Source organism: Leuresthes tenuis, unplaced genomic scaffold (assembly GCF_036924035.1).
Source record: "Leuresthes tenuis unplaced genomic scaffold, fLeuTen1.0.hap1 SCAF_14, whole genome shotgun sequence".
In the NCBI taxonomy this organism is placed as follows: domain Eukaryota; kingdom Metazoa; phylum Chordata; class Actinopteri; order Atheriniformes; family Atherinopsidae; genus Leuresthes; species Leuresthes tenuis.
Window position 1 is genome coordinate 14,502,808 of NW_027325368.1, and position 22,623 is coordinate 14,525,430.

Below are 22,623 nucleotides of genomic sequence, written 5' to 3' on the forward strand. Positions count from 1 at the left end.
TCTGCACACGTGACAAGGAAGTCGAGCAAATAAATCCAGACGACCCTCCCACATGTTCCAGCTGTGGCAGAGACGATACAATAAATCATTCGCGTTGCAATAGAAACTTAAAAGAATAAAAGAGGTATTCTCAAACCTAGAGGCGTGTGCCAAATCAAAGCAGGGTTAATGGAGGATTTACAGTTCTTTACCGTTTTCTTAAAAGGATTAAATTAGTTTTATTTGTTTATTGTTTGGCTTTTCAAACAAAATCCCATAAGAAACAAACCCCCCCTCCAATCAAAGCTTATTAAAAGTGAAACCTTGAGCTGTTGAGTGTATATAAAGACTTCAAATGTGCAAACTGCAGCTTAAGAACCCACTGTACTACTGACTGTCTGGGAAAAAAGAGCTGCAGGTGCAGCTGACACCCATGTATTTTGATAAAAGTGGCAAAACAGGTTTTACTATGTATAACCAAGCTTTGGCTATTCAGCAACACCAGCACTTTCGTGTCGAGGTCTGTTCCCGTCTGATCCCCGGGTGCCTTCAGAACACCAGACAACACTTAAATCCAGACCCAGCGAAGCGCTTCTGGTGATGCGACTGCAAATCAACGGGATGTCTGAAATGCCTGCATTGATGCCCTTATGTCTCCGGGGTAAGCCGGTCCTCGTCTAGCGAATCTGATTTAGCATGCAGTGCACAGGGCAACTTCCAACCCTCTGATCTTTAGATGTGGACAACAGAAGGGCGTGTGGGCCGCCTCACAGTCACATGCCTTCCAGTGTTATCACTGCCACTCGCAGAGTTAATACTGTTGTGGCATTCCAGGACAATAAATTCCAGACCAACATTTCTCTCGTGGTTTCTTTTTTGTTCCCATTAAGTAAGCGGCAACACCTACGACTGTGGAAAGGAACTGACTGAAGAAAGAGAAAACCTGATGGATCAGAGTTGGACTGAATGACGAGAGGTCAAAGAGGAAAAAAAAAAAAAAAAAAAGGAACACAAATGAAAGTACATGCAAGCGACACCCACTTCAACACACACACACACACACACATCCCTTCCTGCCCACAATTGAATGCCTCTCACCTATTTATGAATCACCAGAATGCCAGACTGATATTTGCACTGGGTGAGGCAGCTGGGAGAAGGCATTCTGTGGGCATGTGTTCCTCTGCTGGACGTCCCCTTCGGAAAATAAAAGTGACCGGGCCTGTGTCTCAGCATGGGGGCACAGATTTCATTCTCCAGCGTCCGGTTCCCAATAAAAATAATCCTCAGGCATCCAGCAAAAAAAACAACACTCAAATATAGATTTTTTTTTATGTGTACTCCATGCAAATCTATGCTGTTAAAACTCAATGTAACAGATTGAAATTAAACTTCTTTATCATCTTAAAACATATACCCGCACATAGAATGACTGTTTTCAGATGTTAGCAAACTTCAGTACTGACATTGTAAATTACATGCCAATTCCACGGTACATGTGGTCATTTTCAGAAAGATTATAAAGTGACTACATCACCACAGAGATTAGAGAGCAAGTAAACCAATCCCAACCCTAAGTTTAAGAGCACTCACTGCACACCACAACTTCTGATGTCAAGCTACGAGATGCACACTGACAAACCGCCTGGAGTTTCCACGGTGTCCATTTTTAGCAAATCATTTTAAAAAGAAAAACAAACAAACACACTGCAGTGTCTTAAAAGTCTCTGACAACATCGCCGAATGGCATATTACGAGCACCAGATGACATCAGCTCTGAAGACGCCGCATAGAGAGCCGACCCCAAAATGTGAGGAAACCTAGTTCTCTGTGGGCTGCTAAATTCTACACCACATCCCAGCCAAACCAAACACCGTGCTGTGAAAAGCCAGAGATAATGATGCAGAGGGCCACTGGTGACTTCTGAGTGTTTCAGCCTGTAGCTCAGTCCATGTCGACACATGGTGCGTATCGTGCTCATCACACTTCTACACGCAACCCACGGCTTGGACAGAGAAGTCCTTTTATCGCTTTTTGTGTGGGATGCCTTTCGCAATCCTGCTGCTTATATTGCAATAAATAAACAGAATCTTCAATTCGACGTCTAACAAAGTCTTACCAAAGCTGTGAACTCAACATTTCCAATATACCGCAAATAAGTTACGAAGCTCTGCTTGAATGACATGCTCCCGTACAAAGATGTTTACTATAAGCTTTCCATTCCGTTTAATTTGCCTCCGACAAGTCACCGTTTCGGCTTGAATGAGTTCTCTAAACAAGACACGGAAAACATCACAGGCTCTTCTATCGGAGATGACATGGACGTTTTACGTCGCAGTGCATCTCGAGGCCCATCTCTCGTGTTCTCTCCTGAGACACTGCAGACACAACCACAATGCAACAGGAAGTAACGGACTTCTTCTATCCAATTGAGGGTCAATTTTCCCTTCCGATTGCCATCACTTAGCCATATGATGCCTGTGCAGAGGGTTCTGTAAAACACAGCCATCTTAAATGAGATAAACAATAAGGTTGGATGAAGCCGAGGTTGTGGGGACAGAGGGGGAGTCAACAGCTACCCTCCGTGGTGCTAAATATGGATCGTGCTTCATCACACAATGCAATTCATATTACTCAACTCACAATACTTTTATTCGACAAAGAAAATGAAAAGCAAGTATAATCCACACTGAAAAAATCTCTTCGTGAAAAAGGAACGACCATAGTCCAACACTAGAAAAAAAAAACATAATCGCACATTAGCAAGCCTCAATGTAAGAAATCTGTGCTGCGAACTCAATATCTGACAAGAGGAATCCAAGTTGAGGAAATACCATGCACCCTTCAGCTGATAAAGCAGACAGACAATCCAGTGTCTGTCCGCTTTATCAGCTGAATACATAAATAAATATATAAATAAAGCCATCATCCATGGCAGAAAACAAATACCCCTTTACACATGCAAGATATTTTGTTTCCTTTTAATAAACTAAGGATTTGGGAGCAAACTACAAAAAGCACTTTGTGCTTGACAAATTGTTTTTCTGGTTAAACAAACGTCAAAACCTGAAAACGACAGAATTTTAAAGATGGGCAAAATAAACCTTTGATATTTCTCTGTGATCCAGCAGAATTCAGTTTAGTGTTTGAAGGCAGGGAAACGGTTTCTAGGAATAAAACCGTGCATTTCTAAACACCTTTCGACAGATCTCAATCGACTGAGCATGTCACACCTGTTGAGAAACATCCGAGGGTGAACATCCACCTGAGAAAACGCTTCACTCATTTAAGCCACAATGTCAGTTTCCAGAAAATCCCTCGGCTAGAGATTCCAGGGGGGTTTCCGCCTGGAAATTAGCACATGAATTGGTTTGTGTGGGAGCCTGATTAAAGGGACAGCTAAAAAGAGGATTTCCACAGGCTGAGCTGTACCGCGGCTCTTCTTTCAGCAGAAGTAACCAAAGCATTCTAAACCCTGTCTCTAATGCATTATACTGTTAGTGTCATGTGATGAAAAGTTGTGTAACTTAACCTTTTCACAACACAGAAGCCAGGATGTTGTCCAGTATTAAGCTTTGGAAGAAAAAAAAAGAAGTTGATCTGCATCAGAACTTCTATGTTCAACAAAGATTAAACCATTAAATCAGTAGTTACACCAGATGGTTGCCATAACCAAAAGGTAAGCACAACCTTGTTTTCTTATGAGTCTTCAAACTCTTTTCTTATGAGCAACAGAGGGAGAGGCAGAGGTCTGCTGAGCGAGCTCTGACAGTGTGTTGCTGGCACAGACTACTTACTGGGAAGGTTTCATAGCAAAAGGTGTCTCTACTCATGAGTTACGGTGACAGACTCTCCTTGTAAAAAAGTTTTTAAAAAAAGTTAAAAATACACCTCGCGGGAGTAATGCTGAGGTCTTATCTGCTCCATTGAGCTCGGGTCAGGAAGAGAAAAACAAATTGAGTCTATCCAGCTTGTTAAAAGTAGTAACATACTGAGCTTTTACATCTCTCGTTAACAACCGATTCGTGCAGGAACAGGGACACTCCAACATCAAATCAAAGGCGGCACAAGAAATAAAAGAAAACTCCAAATTCTATAAACGCAGTGCTCATACTGTTAGTTTTTCAGGCTGCTGTCTAGCATACTGTGAAGATATCCATTAAGGCAACGTGCTTTCAAAGGAGCAGATGGCGCCCGGCCTGGTATTACAGGGGTCGCAGCTTAAAAATCTCAATGAAGGGACTTGAACAAACTGCCGGTGCCATTGTCTCCTCCTACTTCCACCAGTAATGAGTTTAATTAAAATTTCAAATCGTATTACATGCTGCTCTGCAGCCAAAACTGCTTTCTGATGTGGCCATCTACAACGAAGAGCCCTTGCTATTACAAGAGAAAACAGGAGGTGTTCTGTTTGAATAAATGGTGAATAGACAGGAATCATATAGCGCTTTTCAAGTCAGCTGACCAATAAAAACACTTTTACACAACAAGCCACATTTATCCACTCACATACATACTAATATAGCACCTCTTAGTCTGTACAATATAATAGGTTATGCAGTGGCTTTTTCCTCTGTCACACACATTTACACACCAAAGGCAACACGTGGTGCAGGGTAGCCAGGAATCAAACCACCCACCTTTCAATTGGTAGCAAATTCTTCTCCGAAGCTACAGTCGCCCCAAAAAAGTGCAAAAACAGCCAACAAGAGCTGTTACAAGAACAAACAAATGGTTTAAGGTGTCAAAAAAACTCCCCCTCCAAAACCAAACTGGGGGGGGAGGACTGAAGCTACAAAAAAAAAAAAAAATAGATCCTATTCACTATCACCTCTCCTTACAAACGGCATCAATTTATACAGAAATGAGAGAAAAAGGAGTTGGTTCGGCTGAGCTTACCTCACAGAAAGAGGATCTTGCTCGTTGTCGCTCATCGTCTTCACAAGAGGGGACCCAACGCGATGCCATCATTCAACTTTGATTAAAATCCTGAAGTGTGTAAACGCCCACATCGAAAAGCTCCAGCGGGATGCAAGAATGTACGCTCCACTTTGATTTACACCTCCATTCTCGCTGGATGTCTGAGGTCATCTGTGAGAGAGACGGGCAGATTTGTTAATAAAGCGCTCGGCTCTGGCAACTTGCACCGTTCGACACTCTGTGAAAACAGCATGAATCAATACCTCAATTGTTTATAAAGGCAGACCACCCGTGGTCAATTCCAGACAATCAACATTATGCAACAGATTTGAATGAAACTCAATTTTCTAACCGATGCTATTTCTGTCGGGTCTTTAGATAGTTTCGCTTTACAAGCGATGGGAAAGGGAGAATTCAAAGTAACAATCCGTGACACAACGCATGATGACATATGAGTGGAAGCAGGTTAACAAGGTGGCCGACTAAAAATAAATAAATAATCAAGTGCTTCACACGGTGACGGATGGCGTGTCATCTGGATTCTGTGTTTACAACACAAAGATCAAGTAATATCCTAAAATCAGATTAGATTTAAAAAGAAACATATGTCACAAGATTAAAGTTACACTGCAAAAAAACTAAACAAAAGAAACATGTACACTTTGCAACAGCATGTTTTTGTAAGGGTAATCTGACGTGAGCATCTCTAAGTAATGAATAGTCCTTCTGTGTATCCGAGCACATCTTTTCTCTCGGGCTGACATCTATCCGTTTACAGTAAGTCTACTTATTCCTGTTTTTAATATCAACTCATGGCAGGGTGAGTTTTTTTTTTCTATTTATACTGAAAACAAAAGAGGAACAACTCCTTTAGCTACACAGTGATGCGTTCTCCATGTGGACTAACAAGAACAACAGAAACTCGTGCCGTGAACTGTATGTTGTGAAATATGCCTGCAATCTGTGTTCTGTGCTGTTTATTTTTGGAAATGTAATGCAGAATGCGACTTATTTGCGCTGAAATTTGTTAAAGAAAGACAAATATATATACACATATTTTTTTTTAAGTTGTTTAAAATGTGTTTGGCTGCACCGTCTTTATTTTGAACAAAATAAATGTTAGCTTTTTGAAATAATCGAAAAGTCAGAGTTACTCCGATTACATGGCACTGTATATCCAACACAACAGATACAATAGAGTCCCTACAAATCACACAAACTCCCATAGATTCGGACGCTTTTCCTTTAGGTTGGGTTAGGGTTTGAAGGCAGCGATATGAAAGAAAACACAGTAGTATTTTGCCAAAAACAATATAGCCTTGTTGTCAACAGACTGAAGCACAACAACGTGTATAGCCCAGCGTAATGAATGGCCAGCAACAAGTGGACTATAGACGGGAGGGAGGGTGGAACAAACCTCCAATGACTACAAAAGCCAGCCAAAATCGTGTTTATCAAGTTTAAGTCGTGTGTTTATGTGTAAATATTTCAAAACCCTGCGTTTCAATATTAAAAAGAGCGTCTTGTGTTTTAAACAGGAAAAATTCCAGTCACTTGTTTGAGCTCTACAAGGCACGAACGCAGCGTGCGGAGCTGTTGTTCTCAGCGCTCAACAAAAGGAGCTTTGCCTTTGTTACTGATCACAAAGTGCCGTCCCAAAAAGACTGTGAAGTCCCCGTGAAACACCATAGCTTCTTTTTCCAGGCTGTGTTTACAGTATACACTACATGTGAACACCGAAACGTCGGCAAAAGCGACGACCAAATCAACTGCGGCAACAGGCTGCTAGCGGTTAGCACCCGTGCTAGTTTTAGCAGGAGTTTTAACAAAGTTACCTGTGTAGTTGAGAATCGTCATGACGGGCGTCCAACAGCGACAGTTGTTGTCCATGAAAACGGGTAAGCAAAGTAAAAACATCGCGTGGATGCTGTTCTGTAGTCTGACCTTGTCAAATTCGCATGCAATTTGAGTACAAACGACTTCCCGGTGGTTAATCCATACCCACTCAGTGGAGGCGCATGGTGCAGTTTTGTAGCTGGAATTTTTTTTTTCCAGCGTTCCCAACTCTCTGGGAGTCCACCTTCGGTCAATAGGACACGCTCGGCCAATCAGAAGCGGTTTTGAATTTAACCAAACCAATCAAACGCGGGTTTACAAAAAGTCACCGCTGTGCTTCGAAAAGGTTGTATTTTTTAACCGTTCCAATGGAGCTCAACGAGCAGAGGGTGGACGAATTTACCGGAGGACGAAAAAGCTTACACACACAAACAGACACACTGAAACAAGTCAATGTTACAGTTATGCCTTATAGTCGCCACCTGCGGTGATTTCATATTAACAACAAAGCTGAAGGAGTAGTCACATGTTGCGGTTCAAAGGGAGGTCGAGCTGGGCATGTGGATGGAAGGGATGTGGAATGCGAGTTCATACTTACTTCAGTGTACATACTCTTTTCTTTCTCATCGTTCTTACATCATTCAACCCCAAACCACCGTTTACTATAAAGATTGAGAAAGAGATTGTTGCTGTAGACTTAAATTCTCAGGGCTCTGACAAATGCCCCTTTTATGCCTCTCTACCATAAGGGACCACCTGTTCTTGGAATTGGTAGCTTTTGTTGCAGAGGTCAGTTAAGGGAGGAGACTTTCACAAAGCTGTCTTGTCCAGCCAGCTCTACTTTCAGTGTAGATATAAGCTTTATAAAACAACTTCTAATTGTTACCTGGAAAATGAACATTTCGGTAAACTACCTACTTACCTAAGAACATTTTACTTAGGTGCATGAATATATCCATCGCCATTTCTGTTTGTTCTTCATAGTACTTCACTTTATTTTAGAGGAATACTGTTACTAACCAACTATAGCTGTAAAGTTGTATAAACACATTAATATATAGGTAATGACAAGCACATATATTTTACTAAACTGAGATTGTATCTGTGGTACATTTACTTGAATTTGAGTATTTTAATACTAATATTTGTCTCAACAAAAGATCACTATCTCCACTCACAACAATCTAAGTAATGTAAACATTATTGTTAGGGTCCAGTTCTTTTTAAAAAAAAGTCAGAGGCAATTCATTGTAATCCCAAAAAGATCTTTAAAGCCAAGGGAAAAATTGTTTTGTCCTCAAGGAATTCCATGCTCCCCGTTTCAAGACTGGGAGTCATGTGTCAGGTGTAAATAAAAGAGGACAGCAGCTCAACACAACAGACTCACCTTTGTTCTCTCTACCGGTTCATTCCCAGTTAGCTTATTTTTCCAACAAAGAAAAGTGACCTGGTGTTTCAGGTTGAAGTCAGAAAATTTAATTCATACCCTAATCAACAACAGCTTCCTGTTCAATTAAAAATCCAGCAGCTTATCACTTTAAAACAAGTAAGGATTGTGTAGAAGACTCAAAGCTCCCCTTTAATTTTCATCAGCTCAAGAAAAACATATTACATAATGGCCCTTCTATCTTGTGAGCTCAACCAAGAAACCACTTCAAATTCATTACCAAGATCATGAGGGAACACAACTTACAGTAAAAACCTTTTATTATACAATAAACTGCAAAAAGAATCACAGAAAAAAAAGTACTCTACATCCAATACTAAGAAAACAGAGGTAGTTAGCTCACTTAATGTTAACAATAGTTTTGTTTGGCCCTGAACCTGGGAAGTGACAGAAGAGTTACCATATAAAACCTCAAACACACAAGTGTACAGTTGGAGCAAATGTAAACATTCAATTTAATTCCTTTTAAAAGTAAGAGCAAAAGTTGTTGTTTTTTCACAACCCATAAAAAAATAAGTATTCTAGTATTACCAGTTAAATGATGGTGCGTACCTACATGTTTGATAGGAGGAATGTTTTTACAGTTATGCTTGAAATGAGATGTTATCATAGCAGCTGTGAGTTTATAGTGTTTTCAGAGAAATGTCTTGACTGTTGCTGTTAGGTGAAATGAGTGCGACAGTCACCTCTGTCACGGCCCTCTCTTTAGATTTTATACTTCTTCTTCCCACTTTCGCTGATCACACATATGTGCTAAAACACAAAGGGAAAAAGTACAGTCAAAATGCAAATTGTAAGCAAGTTCGAGAAAACCCATGCCCTGAAATGCGCCAGAAACTTCAATCTGTATTTCCTTCATTTAACAGACACAAGTACAAAGGAAATTATTTTCAAAGTGTTCACTAATCACTTCCATAGAATTTAGAAAGTCTAAACAAATCCTGAATTTGACACCAGCAAAACACTAAAACAAGATAGTGAACCCAGCATGTGTTCTATGCTTGTAATTCACATTGTATTAAAGTGCACGCTGAAAGAATAGAATTCAAAAGACACTCCTCTGATGGTATGTTATCTGTCAAGAATTCCAATATATGTATACGTGCCATGGGCACTGATGTACACCTATAGCATCATAAACCCTGAACTTTGCGCCTTGATGGTGCAAAATCATTTAGAAACATACAACCAGACATCAATCTTCCCTAAAACTAAGCTGAAATGTGGACTCTCCCTCATGCTTTGGACCACACAACACGTGTCCAAAGTTTCCAGGTGGCCTTTCTGTGCAGAGCTGATTAAGTACACCGCTTCCTCCTTGTTTAATACATTTTAGCTTGGATTTCTGGATGCAGGGGTGGATTGTGTTGAGTGAAAATATTTTTCTGAAGTACTCCTGAATGCCTGTGGTTATAATGATCATGGTTGTACGATGGCTACTCATGCAGTGCTGCAAACATAGGGTTTGAAGCTCACGCCCATCCAACATGGGTCATCTGCCTTGGCAGATTTCCCCTGACTTTGCAAATCTTTTCACAATATTATGCACAGTAGACACTGAAAGACCAAAGTTCTTTGCAATCTTGCATTGAGAAACATTTTCTTTTAGCTGGTTGATGATTGTCTAACAGAGTTTGGCACAAAGTAATGAGCCCTGACGCAATTTTGCTTGGAAAGATTAAACATCTGGACCAATCTCCTTTTACTGGAACTCACCTGTCATTAACAAATCTGTTGAATGTAGAATATTTCAGAACGATGTTATTCTCCTAATGTATCTTGAGCGTGTTGGTGGCATCAAATACAACATTTTGTATACATTTTCTAAAACACAATGAAGGTGGAGAATGAATACACTGAAAATAATCTCCTTTTGACGTGTGTCCGCTAAATAAAGCTTAAAAAATTAACAAATACCAGATTTAAGTTTTTGCTGCATTGTAGAAAACTTCCCAACTTTTCTGAAAATGCTTTTGTACAATGTTCAACACAAAATTGTATTTATTTGACGCCTGCATGACAACTCCAGTTTTACTGGACTCATTTTGAGCTCTTCTTCAATACAAAACACAATGACTTACATTGAGGTCTCTAAAATACTCATTGTAGTCCAAGGCGTATCCAACCACAAAACGATCGGGTATCTCGAAGCCGTAATCTGAAACCAAAGAGGAACATTAACTACAAATTTTTCCATCACGTACACCAACTTTAATAGTTTTTAATATGAATGAAGCACTGACTCATGCGCACATGAAAATGATTGGTCAGGCACTTACAGTCAGGAACACATGCTGAGCTATGTTGCACTCTTTTTACCAGCAATCTGGGGAAAACAAAAGCATATATTACTTAGCAGCATCAGATCCTGTCTATCTGTTAAGGTGTCAAAGGGCAACATTATTCTTAAGACAGTGGCACCAGAAATTCAGGTCTTTGGTTCTGTCTGTTTGTGTCTAGACTACAAGGTGGCAATTGAGTGATTCATAAAGCAGGCCAACTGGGCTGGCTTTGTTTTGACGTCTTTACCCTGCTACTTTGATCATTTTGGGCTTGAAGGCTTCAACGTGCTTCAGGAGAGTCTTCATTGTCTTTCCAGTGCCCACAATGCCCTGTTTGGGGGAAGAAACAACACTGGGTTGACATAGCTGGTGAATTTCAATGTGGAAATGCAGAGAAAAAAAAACGGTTTCACATCACAAGAGAGAAGTTAGAAGTTCACTCACTGTCATGCTTTACGAATGTTACTCAACTGTTAAAAATCATTCCAGTAAAATGACTTCTACAGAGAACGTGATATTTTACACAAAACTGCATCTGACCTCTTGCACTTGGAGGAATGAAAAAGTGGAGGAACAAAGCCACAGACTTGAGTGTGAACTCCAATAAAACTACTTTGACTTAAATACTACGACCAAAGCTCTTGTAACATTTTTCCTTTTCCTTTGGCCATTTTTACCATTGTCTTTTATTCTAATGTAATGAGGTCTTAAAAGTCAGATGACAGCAGCTGCGTTGTGGAGATCGTTCCTATTCAACTGTAGACAAGCTGACTACCTCAAAGTAAAAAGAGCAAACTGTACAAGTTTCTAGCCGTATGTATCCCAAGCATTTAAATGAGCAGTTCATAAGTTTTGCCCCAAGGGCTTTCTCAGTCAATAAAAAGCAAAACACACTGCGTGTTAACATTGTGAAGTACTGTGGGATTATGAGAGTTGGCTTAACCCACAGCTCGGAGGTTGGAATGAGCCTAGATTTTTTTTTTTCAGATTGTGCAGTGTAGCGTAAAAAAAAAGCTGAACTGATTGTAGTTACCGAGTAACAAGAGGGCGTCAAAAGGATATGATACAACTGAGAAATGACAAAAAAACAAAGTTTCTTTTGGTCTGGACCACAGGCCGAGTACTTTTTTCAACACCAAGTTGACACTGGTCATAAGACTTGCACTAAACGTGTCATTTATTCACATAAATGAGTTGCAACATGATGACTTAATTCATAGTCAGTCACATTTTGTCATGTGTTTAGTTATTGTTGACTCATGTATGTAAGTTTGCCACATCTAGACAGGCCACAATTCAACAGTGTGTGCAATAAAATATACTCTGAAAAATAAAAGACACACAATTTGGACTTGATCATTCTTGAAAACATTTGGTAAAATAATTGCACGCAAACCAACTAAATATAAAACATAGGTATATTTCTAGCTGCTCTCGCAAGCCAGTCGCTACTTCAGTTGGACACTGGACATTTTGCAGGAGGTTTATTAGAGCGAATACTTGAAAATATAAAGAGCATGCGATGCAGCCAAAGGTTGCTGCGAAAAGTAGGGTAACAGCAAACCAAAACAATAACCTTATTTGTAGCAACATCGTCCACAGCAAAGATAAAAATATTGATTTTTTGTCAGCTTTAAATAAGTCATTTGTCGAAGCTTCGAAATTTAAGCGGACTTCCAGTGATTATTTTGTAAAGAGCAACACTAAAGACCTTCACATTGATTAGTGTAACGGTAGCTTCAGTCAAGAAAAGACTGAGTACATCTTTCCAGATAGTGGGCACTGACTAATGACTGCTGTTTCAAAATGTCTCATCATGCAGTCACTGCTTACAGGAAGTACAACTTAGAAGACCTCATAAACTTCACCTACTGCCATAAATAGGGCTCGGTTATCATGCCGACAGGGTAAAGTTGGTAATCACGACTCCTAATTCCTCCATATAGGACAGACCATTAAAAAGTTTCTACATATTAGTCTCAGGTCCTGGTGAAGAAAACAAACTTTAAAAGGCCCCCTCTGGACCTGGGTAACAATCCACGGCAGTACAATGAGCTCATTTGGAGAGGAGGAAAAACAGCAAAAACAAGACTGACTCACCTCCACAATCAGTACGTTCTTGTGAGAGCATGTCAGGAAAAGAAGCGAGAGAGAGGGAAGCAAACAGTTATCTTAGATCAGAAACATATACACTGTCACATTCCCTTATCACACACACAAACATACATTTATGATAACACAAGCACAATATGTTAAAAAATAAATAAATAAAAGCTGCTCACTTTTATTTCAGCAGTAGAGCCAAATGAAAATAAATCTAAAAGGAAACGATCACATATGAGCTTACTTTTTAAGATGACTAAAAGCAAAAGTATTGAAACATCCGCTCAGCCATACAGGACTGCAATTAATGAGACTAACACTGCAGCATTAAGGCTTTTCTTACTTTTAGAATGTCAGTGATTAAACAAAAGTGCCCTGCAGAGAAACGTCAGCCTCGTCCTGATTGGAAATTTGTGGCTTTCCAGCAGTGTGGCTTTGAATGTCACACTGAAATAGCTGAAATTCTGCAAATGTCTGTCTAATCAGCTGGAGTCAACTGGACACAAAGAGTCCCAATCTTAGCTTCACTTCAGCCTAGGTAGGTCAAGATAAAAACTGAGACTCTCCAACTGACAGTTTACTCTACTTTTTAAACAAAGGGTGCATCCAAGCATGCAGTCATGCTTTGTTTGGGACTCATTATTCATACAGATTTATTCAGGGTGCAGTTAAGCCTGGAGGAATATCAAGTAATGAGCTAGAGACAATCAGTAAAGTCGGAGAGAGAAGCTAAATCTTTGAAAACCACACTGTAAGAAGGGCATAAATTAATCACATTTCACTGTCACACAATTAACCAGCACAGCAGCGCGTCTTTCAGTCAAAAACGCGCTGCTAAATTTAGCAGTACATCACAGGGAGCTCAGGGATTTCACATGTACATGTGAAATACTGTGAAGAGAGCACACAGCAGTGACTCAAACTTACTACCTCATATCCTATTCGTGTTTCAGTGGGCTACTGTGGGCCACGCCTGGCTACAGGACATAAAGGGGGGGTTAGCGTTCAGCTGAGAGTTGTGTGTGACTGGTAATGTTCAGCTAAGCTGATTCATATTAGAGGACCTAAAAATAGCTTTGCTGACTTATGACCCCCTATGTGCACAGATTTGTAAGGAGAGAGCTAGTAAAGAGTGCCTACATCAGCCAAAGAAATACTACCTTGAAGAAAAACTACTCATCTAATTCAATTTGAAGTTATACACACTGGGTCTTGTTCAAATTGACCGCTCAAATCAGCTTTTTGGTAAATCCTGATTGTGTCCTGATGGTTACAATCTGGCCTGAAGTTGAGCACATCTGAATCAAGTTTAGAGGTGTTTCAAACTAAGATTCTTGTCAGATTTCTACAAATGTCTGTACATCCGTAACCGACTTGTTGTGAACATTAATACTTATACAACCGTGTGTCTGCGTTGGTCTGCACCTGCACTACCCAAAAGGCCAGTTGGAGGCAGATGTAACTTCATTTCTATAGTTACTTATAGAGTTAAAAAATGTTGAACAACAATCACCATGACTGAAATTACTGCAATTACATCGGAAGAGGCCGTGAGTGCAACCATTGAACCAATTAAGTCAAAACACTGATTGGCAAAGCTACAGAATGAAACAATACACCAACATAGTTTTCAATGGCAGAATCCTAATATTTCAAATTACCATTATGAGCAAGATTGATGGTATTAAAGCCTGTTACACTTTACATTTGGTTTCATAGAAGCATTGATCTGAACAAAGCAATATACTTTGTAAGTACAGCATACCAAGAAGACCAATCACAGCTGTTGCAGTCTTTGTCACTGTGATGTGTGGTTATATTTTCAGGAAGTTGCACATCAAGCTACTGGGCAGCCACAGTGTTTGGTTCATGATCCCCATGAAATCGAATTTGATGCTTACATTTGTGTGCATAATATGTATTTTGTGGCCCAAAAATGACAAAAAAAAGTAAGTTTGTATGTAATTTTATTGATATTTTAAAGTCCATCATTGCCTGGAAAACATTTAGAAAATATTCATGACTCACACCGCACAGCACTCCGAGGTAACTGCTATATTTGCATTCAGTTATATGCATCTTTTAAAGTTCAGTCTGATGAGGCCACGGGAAAGCACCAATCAGATCTGACTTTTTCTGCAGAGACGGGGCACACTCCCTGATTTCCATTTTTACAGGGAAGCTGTAAATGCCCCGAGCCAAATAGCACTGTGCTAACCAATGGGGCCTTCAAACAGTAGCCTCTGTGTAAATCTAACATGGAAGAACAAATCTAGATTTAGTTAAAAACTGCAATCCAGGAGTGCTGGTTTTCTTTATGTGTTTTTTAAAATTCTGTCGAAAAGACAAGGCACAAAAAATAGAACACTAATTCAGTTGTTCAACACCAAACATATTTTGGTTACATGTGAAACTAATCTGAGTGTTTTTGGCTTTTTTTCTTGATTCTAATTCATGAAACTAAACTTAATCTTGTGATGAGTCTGACTTGTCTGCACCATTTCACTGAGACACTTAAGGGAATGATATGCACTCTAACAGAGCCTGGTTAACAGCCACCACACACTCCAGCTCAGTGAGGCACCAACTCCGATTACATGATAACAAGACAAGTAGTTGAAGAGTGAGCCTGGAGCAACTAGACCACTGACATCCTCCTGATCTACCCACTCACTGTGTCCTCACGTTTACACCGACTCCACACGTTGCTTCCACTGAGATTAAGTGGAATAAGCCTTAAAACAATCACATTAGAACAGCTAGTATCTGATCACTGCTGTCAGAAACTGCCATCTTTGATTTCCTTCATGGAACCATTTCGTCAGGTTGGAGGAGGGAACAGATTCGAGGGAAGGCTGCCCTCCTGAGGCTGCTGTGCTATATATCAAGGCATGCCGGCCCCAGTATACATTTGTGATTTTTGTTTAAATGAAGCACAAACATATCACGAGCTGTCATCCAAACTAAAATACTTTTTTTATGATCCTGTTTTTAATGATGATGTTAATGGGAATCCTACCTTTCCAGCTAAAAAAGACAGATCCTCTGCTCCAAGTATGTGAAGATCCTCTGTTGACTGGTCATTCTGCAGATATAAAAATGTTAGTTAGGCGGCTGTATTGGACATTGTTATATTACAAGCATAAAACATGATAAAAGTTGAAATACAGTATATCCCATAGATGAGCCTCATCAAAACAAATGAATGGACTGCAGAACTCCACCATTACATAATATCATCCTCTCTGTGGTCTTTTTCTCTCACGCATAAAACAACACATTCGGGGCAGGATTACACAAAGATACCACTGTGATAATGCTATATGAAGTATAACACACACATCCTCTGACTAAGTCATGAGACTCATATCCATCACTGCGAACAATCTCAAGCATGAAAAGTGTCTCGTCCTTCTAACAGCAACTTTACTGTAAGTCTCTGAGTGCTTCCTTTACTGCAGTGGATGGAGGGCTCACCAGGTAACTCTTGAGACGAATGAAGTGGACCCTCATGGGGATTGTGTGGTCGGAGTTGCGGCTGAGAACCTTGATCCTGTCCACCAGGTCGGCACAGAACTGGTAGCCTCCTTTCAGCACGCACAGCACCACAATGTCATGGTCCCCCAGGTCGTCCATGATGTTTCGAGCGAGACGCTCTGTCCTGTAAAGAGCGCGAGAAACCTTTTAAGGTCTAAGGGGCCCCACATGACTGTTAACATCACACACGTTATAAATATGACACAATACATATCATGATTGTTTAAACCCAGTTACTCAAAACATCCAGTTAATGTGCGTTCTGGTTGGCTAACTTACTCTCAGCTGTTTTTCCTCTAACAAAAATGTCCGTTTTGTTAAAAGTTTTGTTAAAGTTAACAGAATGAAATGACCCGCAAGTATCTGAGTAGCAGCCAGTTTGAGTTCTCTAAATGTTAAGCAAAGGAGCTCCAGTGATTCCTTTATCATCTCCTTTAGCAACGGAAGAACTGGACCATCCTTTATGAAGGAAAGAAAATCATTCTGTTCCACAACTTTCTGTGGGCTCCACTTTCAAAGTAGCACTCGATTATATTTCTATCCAGTCGCATTAACTAGGATTCATGTGTGTGGGCAGTCTGGGACAACAATATATTTAACATCTGTACCTTTTCTTTTTTTTTTTCTTAATTCCACATCTTGATAATCAAGTAATGTTTAATATCACATCTTCTTCTATTAATATGATTTACATGATATAGCCACAGTGTAACTACGTGATAAGATTGCCTTAGATGAAGAATCTAAAGCACTTTTAATAGAATACTTCTTGAATGGCTGTTGTCTCTTGTAAGTGTGGTCGGATTCTCCATGCACGGTCAGCGTTTCCTATGTCTGAAAAAATTGATCCTGCCATTGTTCCTTAACTCGATGGCGTTTTCCATTGAGGTCAAGTAAAAGAGTTTAGGAAAAGATGATAGAAGATTATCAACTATTCCGTCGCAGCCATTTTCCATTTTTGCAGGGGTTTTTTTGTGTCCTTTATTAGGAACTGTGGGGCATGCACAGAGCACCAAATCCAGTTCCAACTGCATTATCAGGATGTGTTAGTTCATGTTACGAACATGTTTACATGTATTTCAGGTTTTATTTTTCCTCTAACATCCTGTAAATGCACTTACTGTGATAGTTTCAAGTACATGAAACAATAACAAAATTAGAATGTTTGCAGTTTTCCTGAAGATTTGTGAGGGACCTGTCTGGGTCCCCAGATCGCACTTTGAGAGCCACGACTCTAAAGAAAAGTTTGTCTTAAAACTATCAGTGCAGTAGAGCAAGGGATGTTTAGTAATGAATTGTGTTTTGCCGTACATGATAGTGAGCTGAAACTTATATATATATGTTTCAGACTTATATATAAAATATGGGAAATTAGAAGCTGAATTTTTCAATGTTCTTCTGTCTTCCAGGCAAAACAACGGACTGAGACAAAAAAACAGCAGATTGTTATAACAGCTGTATTTCTGAAGTTTTCATTCGTGTCATAAAAGCCGAATACAATAGAGCAGGAAGCTCCAGAGGTTTAGTCATGTACCTGTCCATAATCACGCCATGCGGAATGATGACACAGTCTAAATCTCCGGAGTAGTGAGCTGGATAGCTGAAGAGGTCTAAACTGTAACCTGGCCACTCATCGCTGATCTGGGAGGAGAGAGACAAACGCAAACATTATGTTGTAATGTGCAGTGATGATCATCTATATATGCACATAGATTCAACTCCAATTAACTTTTTTTTGTCTGCACCAGAAACACATTTGGCTTTGCAGAAACTAAGTTCGCATGGCGAGAAAACTCCTCTGATGGCGCAAAATGTGCATCCAAGACTGCGCAAACGTTTCCCTACGCTGAAGTAGGCTACACTTGTTCATTCCCCGCCAAGTCCTCTTATTAAATTACCACAATTCCCTCGGTTCTTCCTTCAACCCGGGCGGCCAAGTCTGCCATGTTGTTTCCTTTATAAAACAGCCTCTTGTCTCAGGAAAGTGGTGGTGCAAGGCTGCAGACGGGTTCGGCACCATGAGGAGGAGAGGAGGAGCGTGAGCGTCGAGGAATGTGAGACAGTACTGGGAAACCACCAGCATGAGTCTCCCAGTGGCTGTAGTGCAGTACTGCAGCCGCCAGGGGCGCTCTAACATCACATATGTGAGAATCCCGTCCTAATGAGGGCCTCACTGTTTACTCAGGCTGCTCAAGGGCCTCAGGGAAAGACAGGCGGAGTTGGCAAGTCAGAGGTGTCGTTTTTACACAAACTCGTGAAAGAAGCATTGAGGGTCTCTGTTTATTCAAAAGCAGAGATTGAAAATAAAAGCTGCACAAACAGCATTCAATTGAGATTAAAGTTTTTTAAAAAAGAGAGATACATTTCTGTCATGCCTAATAGTTTTTTTTTTGTTTTTGAGAAAGGGTCACTGTGGAAAATCCACAACTATGTTTTGTATTCTATATGTATCACCTAAAGCTGCTGTAAAAATAAAGAACATCGTACATATCTGTAAAAAGCCCCCCCAACTCTGCACAGAAGCAGACTGAGAGATACAAAGTGACTAAAAACCTATTTTTCCAAGTTTAATTTTTGTGGTTATGCGCATCTCAGTTGTCATTTTATGTCTTTCTCTATGTATCTGAATGCTTTTGTTCATTTAGCATCTTTGTTTTCATTGTTCTATTTCTCTCTGTAGTCATTTTTAATCTTTAGTTGTTTAGTAATTTTTCTTTACTTTGGTTGTTTTGACTCTTCCTTGTTACTTTGAATCTTTGTCGCTTTGTTCTGGTTTTGAGCTCCAGACTATTTATTCTCCTCTGGTCATCGCAAACCTCTTTAAAGTTGTTTCTTTGTGTTTGTGATTATTTCGAGTCTCTGTGATATTTCAAGTCATTTGAAGCGTTGTTGAAGTGGTTTGTGGTCACTTTGAATTCCTTTGCTTCTACTGAAATGCAGTTTGTCATTATATTTTTTATTTTTCCTAATTGAACATATTGTGTCCTTTTTGTACTTCCCTCTTTCTTACTAATCTCTTTGTTGTTGTTATGTATCATATTGTGTGTACATTACTGTTTTTGCCCATTTTGAGTTTATGGCTGTGCTGAATCATTATGAGTCGATCTGTTGTCATTTTGAGTCTTTTGTTAATTTTTAGTGTCTTTAGAGTAGTCTTTTGTCACCTTGAGACTTACTTTATTTAATTAGTTACAACTATAGTTAGTAAGAGTAATTTTGCACCTTTGTGCCTCATTGTGTTCGTTAGATCAACTACAAGAAATGAGCAAATTCACTTTAAAACTGAGTCTCCAAATTCGGGTGCCTGACTGCATGAGTCTAATATACCTAATCTGTCTTACTCTTAAATTAATTCATTTTCACATGCAAATATAGTTTGTTTTTTAAATAAACACACTAACACACAAGTATGTTGTGTGCACACACCAGGGGAAACAAAGAGGGAGATCTGCAAGAAAGACACTTTTTAGTGTTGTGTAAGAGTAGATGGAAAAACAAAAACTGTAATGTGTAAATGGGAACCAGTTCATCAACTAAATTTCTATTTTTAATTCATATACCATTTGGTATTACTTTATAAAACACAACTTGTATTTGTTAATATCGCCATCTAGTGGAAAGAGACAGAGACTTCTGCATGTGTTTTAATCAAATAGTTTTGTTTCTACTCAAATGGAATATTCTCCCATTTTTCCTTTGAACATTTCACGACACTGTCTTATTACCTAAACAAGAGGAAAAAGAGGGAATTTTAATTTAGGTTATTGAAGAGATTCAGGTGTCACACCCTTCTCTCATGCACAATACAAATTAATTTGCCTCCATGCGACAGTGTGTGAATGAGTGAATTTTGGATGAAACACACAGGGATCATGTCCAGCAGCAGGGTCTGGGTTGTTGTTGTGTCACTGCATATTAGAGCCGTCTGCTGACCTCCTTTGAAAACGGGTGACAAGGTGTCTGGGCCACCCACCCATGCCGCTCCACGGCAGCTGTAATTTAAGCAGCGCTACACTGACAGCTGGGGAGGCAGATGTCAACAACAACATTAGATTTCGATCAGCATGTACAGTCTCACCATCTCAGCAGAAAAAAAGAAAAAAAGAAAAGAAACTCTCAAAAATAAAAGAAAACACTGAATGTCAGCACAAGTTTTTTTCACTTCGTGTTTTTGTTTCTGATGTTAAGCTGCGGGGTTGATGGTGGAATAATCAAGCTAATCTACAGCACGACGGCGCTGAGCGACGCTACACGAGCCAGAAGATGTTTCTGGGAGAAGTCTTGTCAGATCGCTTTTGATGCCCTCTCTGCTGGCGAGACCCGGTCGGCTCCTTCGATGCCCTCAGGGTGCAGGGGAGCAGTCTGGCTTTGGCATTTCACACTCGCTCAGCAGTCAAGGCCTGTGACCATCCGCAGACTTTACCGCCAACTGCTCCCTTACACCCTCACCCCTGTTGTTTGGCCAATTATGAATATTCAGTTGCTATGAGAGTAATCCTGTCAGACATGCAACTGTCCGGCTAGATAATGTCAGCAGTGTTGTTTGTAGTATTTGAACAGAGGCTACCACCATTCTCTTCTTCTATCAGATTCTGATATCTATGTCAGCAGACAGCAAGAGCAAAGAGTAAGATGACCTAAATAAATTCAATATTTCTTTCACTCATTCTTTCTTTCTATGCTTCCAAAGCCTGATATAAAATGTTATTCATATGTGCAAATGAGTATGCAGTCCCGGTCAGACCTAATGGAACTACTTGTAGGCTTACATTAATCTTGACATCTTTTGAATTGAATGCAAACTAACCACTTACAGTGTGGTAAGAACATTTGGAACATTTGAATTTAACTGAACAAAAGCTCCTGCTGGGAGCTTCTGCCACTCTTTTACCACTATTGTGGTCATATCATTCAATTTTGAGGAGAAAGATATCAATTTTCAGCTCTCTACAGGTTTTCAGTGGATTTTAGGTCAGGCGTTGTTGTTGGCAACTCTGAAACGCCCTTGTCTTATATTTCAGTTGTTCTTTTGCGCTGTTGGATGTATGTTAACCTGCTGAGAGACACAAGACCCTAACCCTAGGACAAAAATATTTTCTACAGTACCAGTGGGATTTTCTGACTTAATCTTTTTTTATTGTGTCAGCTGCAGCAAAGCAGCCCCACAGCATCGTAGAATCTCCTCCATGTTTAACAGTCGGTTGGGTGTTTCTTATTTGATGCACAACACTCTCTGTGAGCCCTGCTTTTTCATTTCATGACCTTAGTCTTGATCTCTTTTCCTCTTTTTTTTTTTCTAATTTCACTCCAGCTGCAGGCAAATGTCTGGCATGGCCAGTTTTTTTCCCCATAAAACTGAAATTTCTTGACAACAGAAAAGATGAGTTTTGGATCTCTGGCAACTGTCTTGCACACTTTGGAATTGATTTGTTAGATGCTCTCAGATGGCTCTCAGGTTGTCACCAACATGAAAAATAAATGGAAACAGGCAGCCTCTTTTTAGCCATTCAATCATCATTCATTGGTTTATTCAGGTCACGTGAACAGTGAAAACTAAATACAGATGAGCTTTACTTGTTTTATTTCACTCCAGGCATTCTGATCATTCAAAATTAGTAGACAGATATTAAACTAGCAATTAAGAGGCAATTAAGAGGTGTATATTGGTTAGGGGAGCATATCGGAACTGGACTGCAATTCCTCAGCAGCAAATATAGTAGTCTAAAAATTAAGCACATTTTGCATGTATTTGAGAGATTTTTGCTGAAAACTACTGTGCACAGCTTTCTTAGAAAACTACACTAGCTTCTGAGCCTGGGGTTCGGCACCACAAATGAACAAGAGAGACCGATTAACTTAGTATTGGTCTTTTCAAAGGATTTGTTCAAGTGATGAAATATTCATGTGAACTGATATGAAGAAGAGTGGATCTTCTTTGTAATTTTGATAGAAACGTACAGATATTCACAATGTAGAAACTGTCAATTTTAGATAAGAAATTTAATGTGTGACGATTAAACTTATATTTAAACTGGTTCTCACAGCGGTCAGCGCTAAAATATATTTATAGAGTTTGTATTTGAGTGCATGCCCCCTAATATGTTGGATACAAGCCATTATGGACTTCAGGGTGTACAGTCATCTGATGGGGGATTCAACCACCACAGCAGTGACTGTCACCACCATTGTGCAACCAATTCCCCCCCCCCCAGGAAACGTAAGCCCCGCAATCAAACAAGAAAAGAAAAGAAAAGATAAAAAGATGATTTATAACTGCGCTGTATTACATATAATTTTAATTTGTTGAAGATCCTTTTCAACAAAGCAAGTCAAGCACAACAGTGCACATAAACACATGTAGAAAGTTCATGGGTTAACTCACGAGAAAAAGCCAACAAAAACAATTTCAGCCTACATTAAGCAAATCATTAAAAAATACAAAAACAAATAAGCCACTCAAAATAAAAAGTAACTATTGACAAGGTTGGACTGCTCTAAAAACCATATACTCTGAATTTT

The 22,623-nt window shown here is 39.7% G+C and overlaps 2 protein-coding genes across 6 annotated transcripts in view; both read right to left on the minus strand.

Annotated features, from left to right (window-relative positions):
- Window positions 1-6,930, minus strand: part of arhgap21b (Rho GTPase activating protein 21b) — a 32,032-nt gene extending 25,102 nt beyond the window's left edge. For all 4 annotated transcript variants that reach the window (XM_072364437.1, XM_072364435.1, XM_072364434.1 and 1 more), the window contains exons 1-2: window positions 6,735-6,930; window positions 4,879-5,070 (exon numbers count right to left, since the gene is read on the minus strand). In XM_072364437.1, coding sequence (XP_072220538.1) covers window positions 4,879-4,950 — 72 coding nt within the window. In that variant the 5' untranslated portion in view covers window positions 4,951-5,070; window positions 6,735-6,930. The remainder of the gene's footprint in view (window positions 1-4,878; window positions 5,071-6,734) is intronic.
- Window positions 6,931-8,228: 1,298 nt separating this feature from the next.
- Window positions 8,229-18,139, minus strand: prtfdc1b (phosphoribosyl transferase domain containing 1b). Of its 2 annotated transcripts, XM_072364456.1 has the most exons (9): window positions 18,003-18,139; window positions 17,639-17,745; window positions 16,045-16,228; window positions 15,587-15,652; window positions 12,565-12,582; window positions 10,712-10,794; window positions 10,462-10,508; window positions 10,264-10,340; window positions 8,229-8,935 (listed from the first exon to the last, which is right to left on the minus strand). In XM_072364456.1, exons 1-9 carry the CDS (start codon window positions 18,048-18,050, stop codon window positions 8,888-8,890), a joined length of 678 nt encoding a protein of 225 aa, XP_072220557.1. In that variant the 5' UTR covers window positions 18,051-18,139; the 3' UTR covers window positions 8,229-8,887. The 2 variants fall into 2 exon arrangements, with proteins under 2 accessions (XP_072220557.1, XP_072220558.1); XM_072364457.1 differs by lacking the exon at window positions 10,462-10,508.
- Between the last annotated feature and the right edge of the window lie 4,484 nt (window positions 18,140-22,623).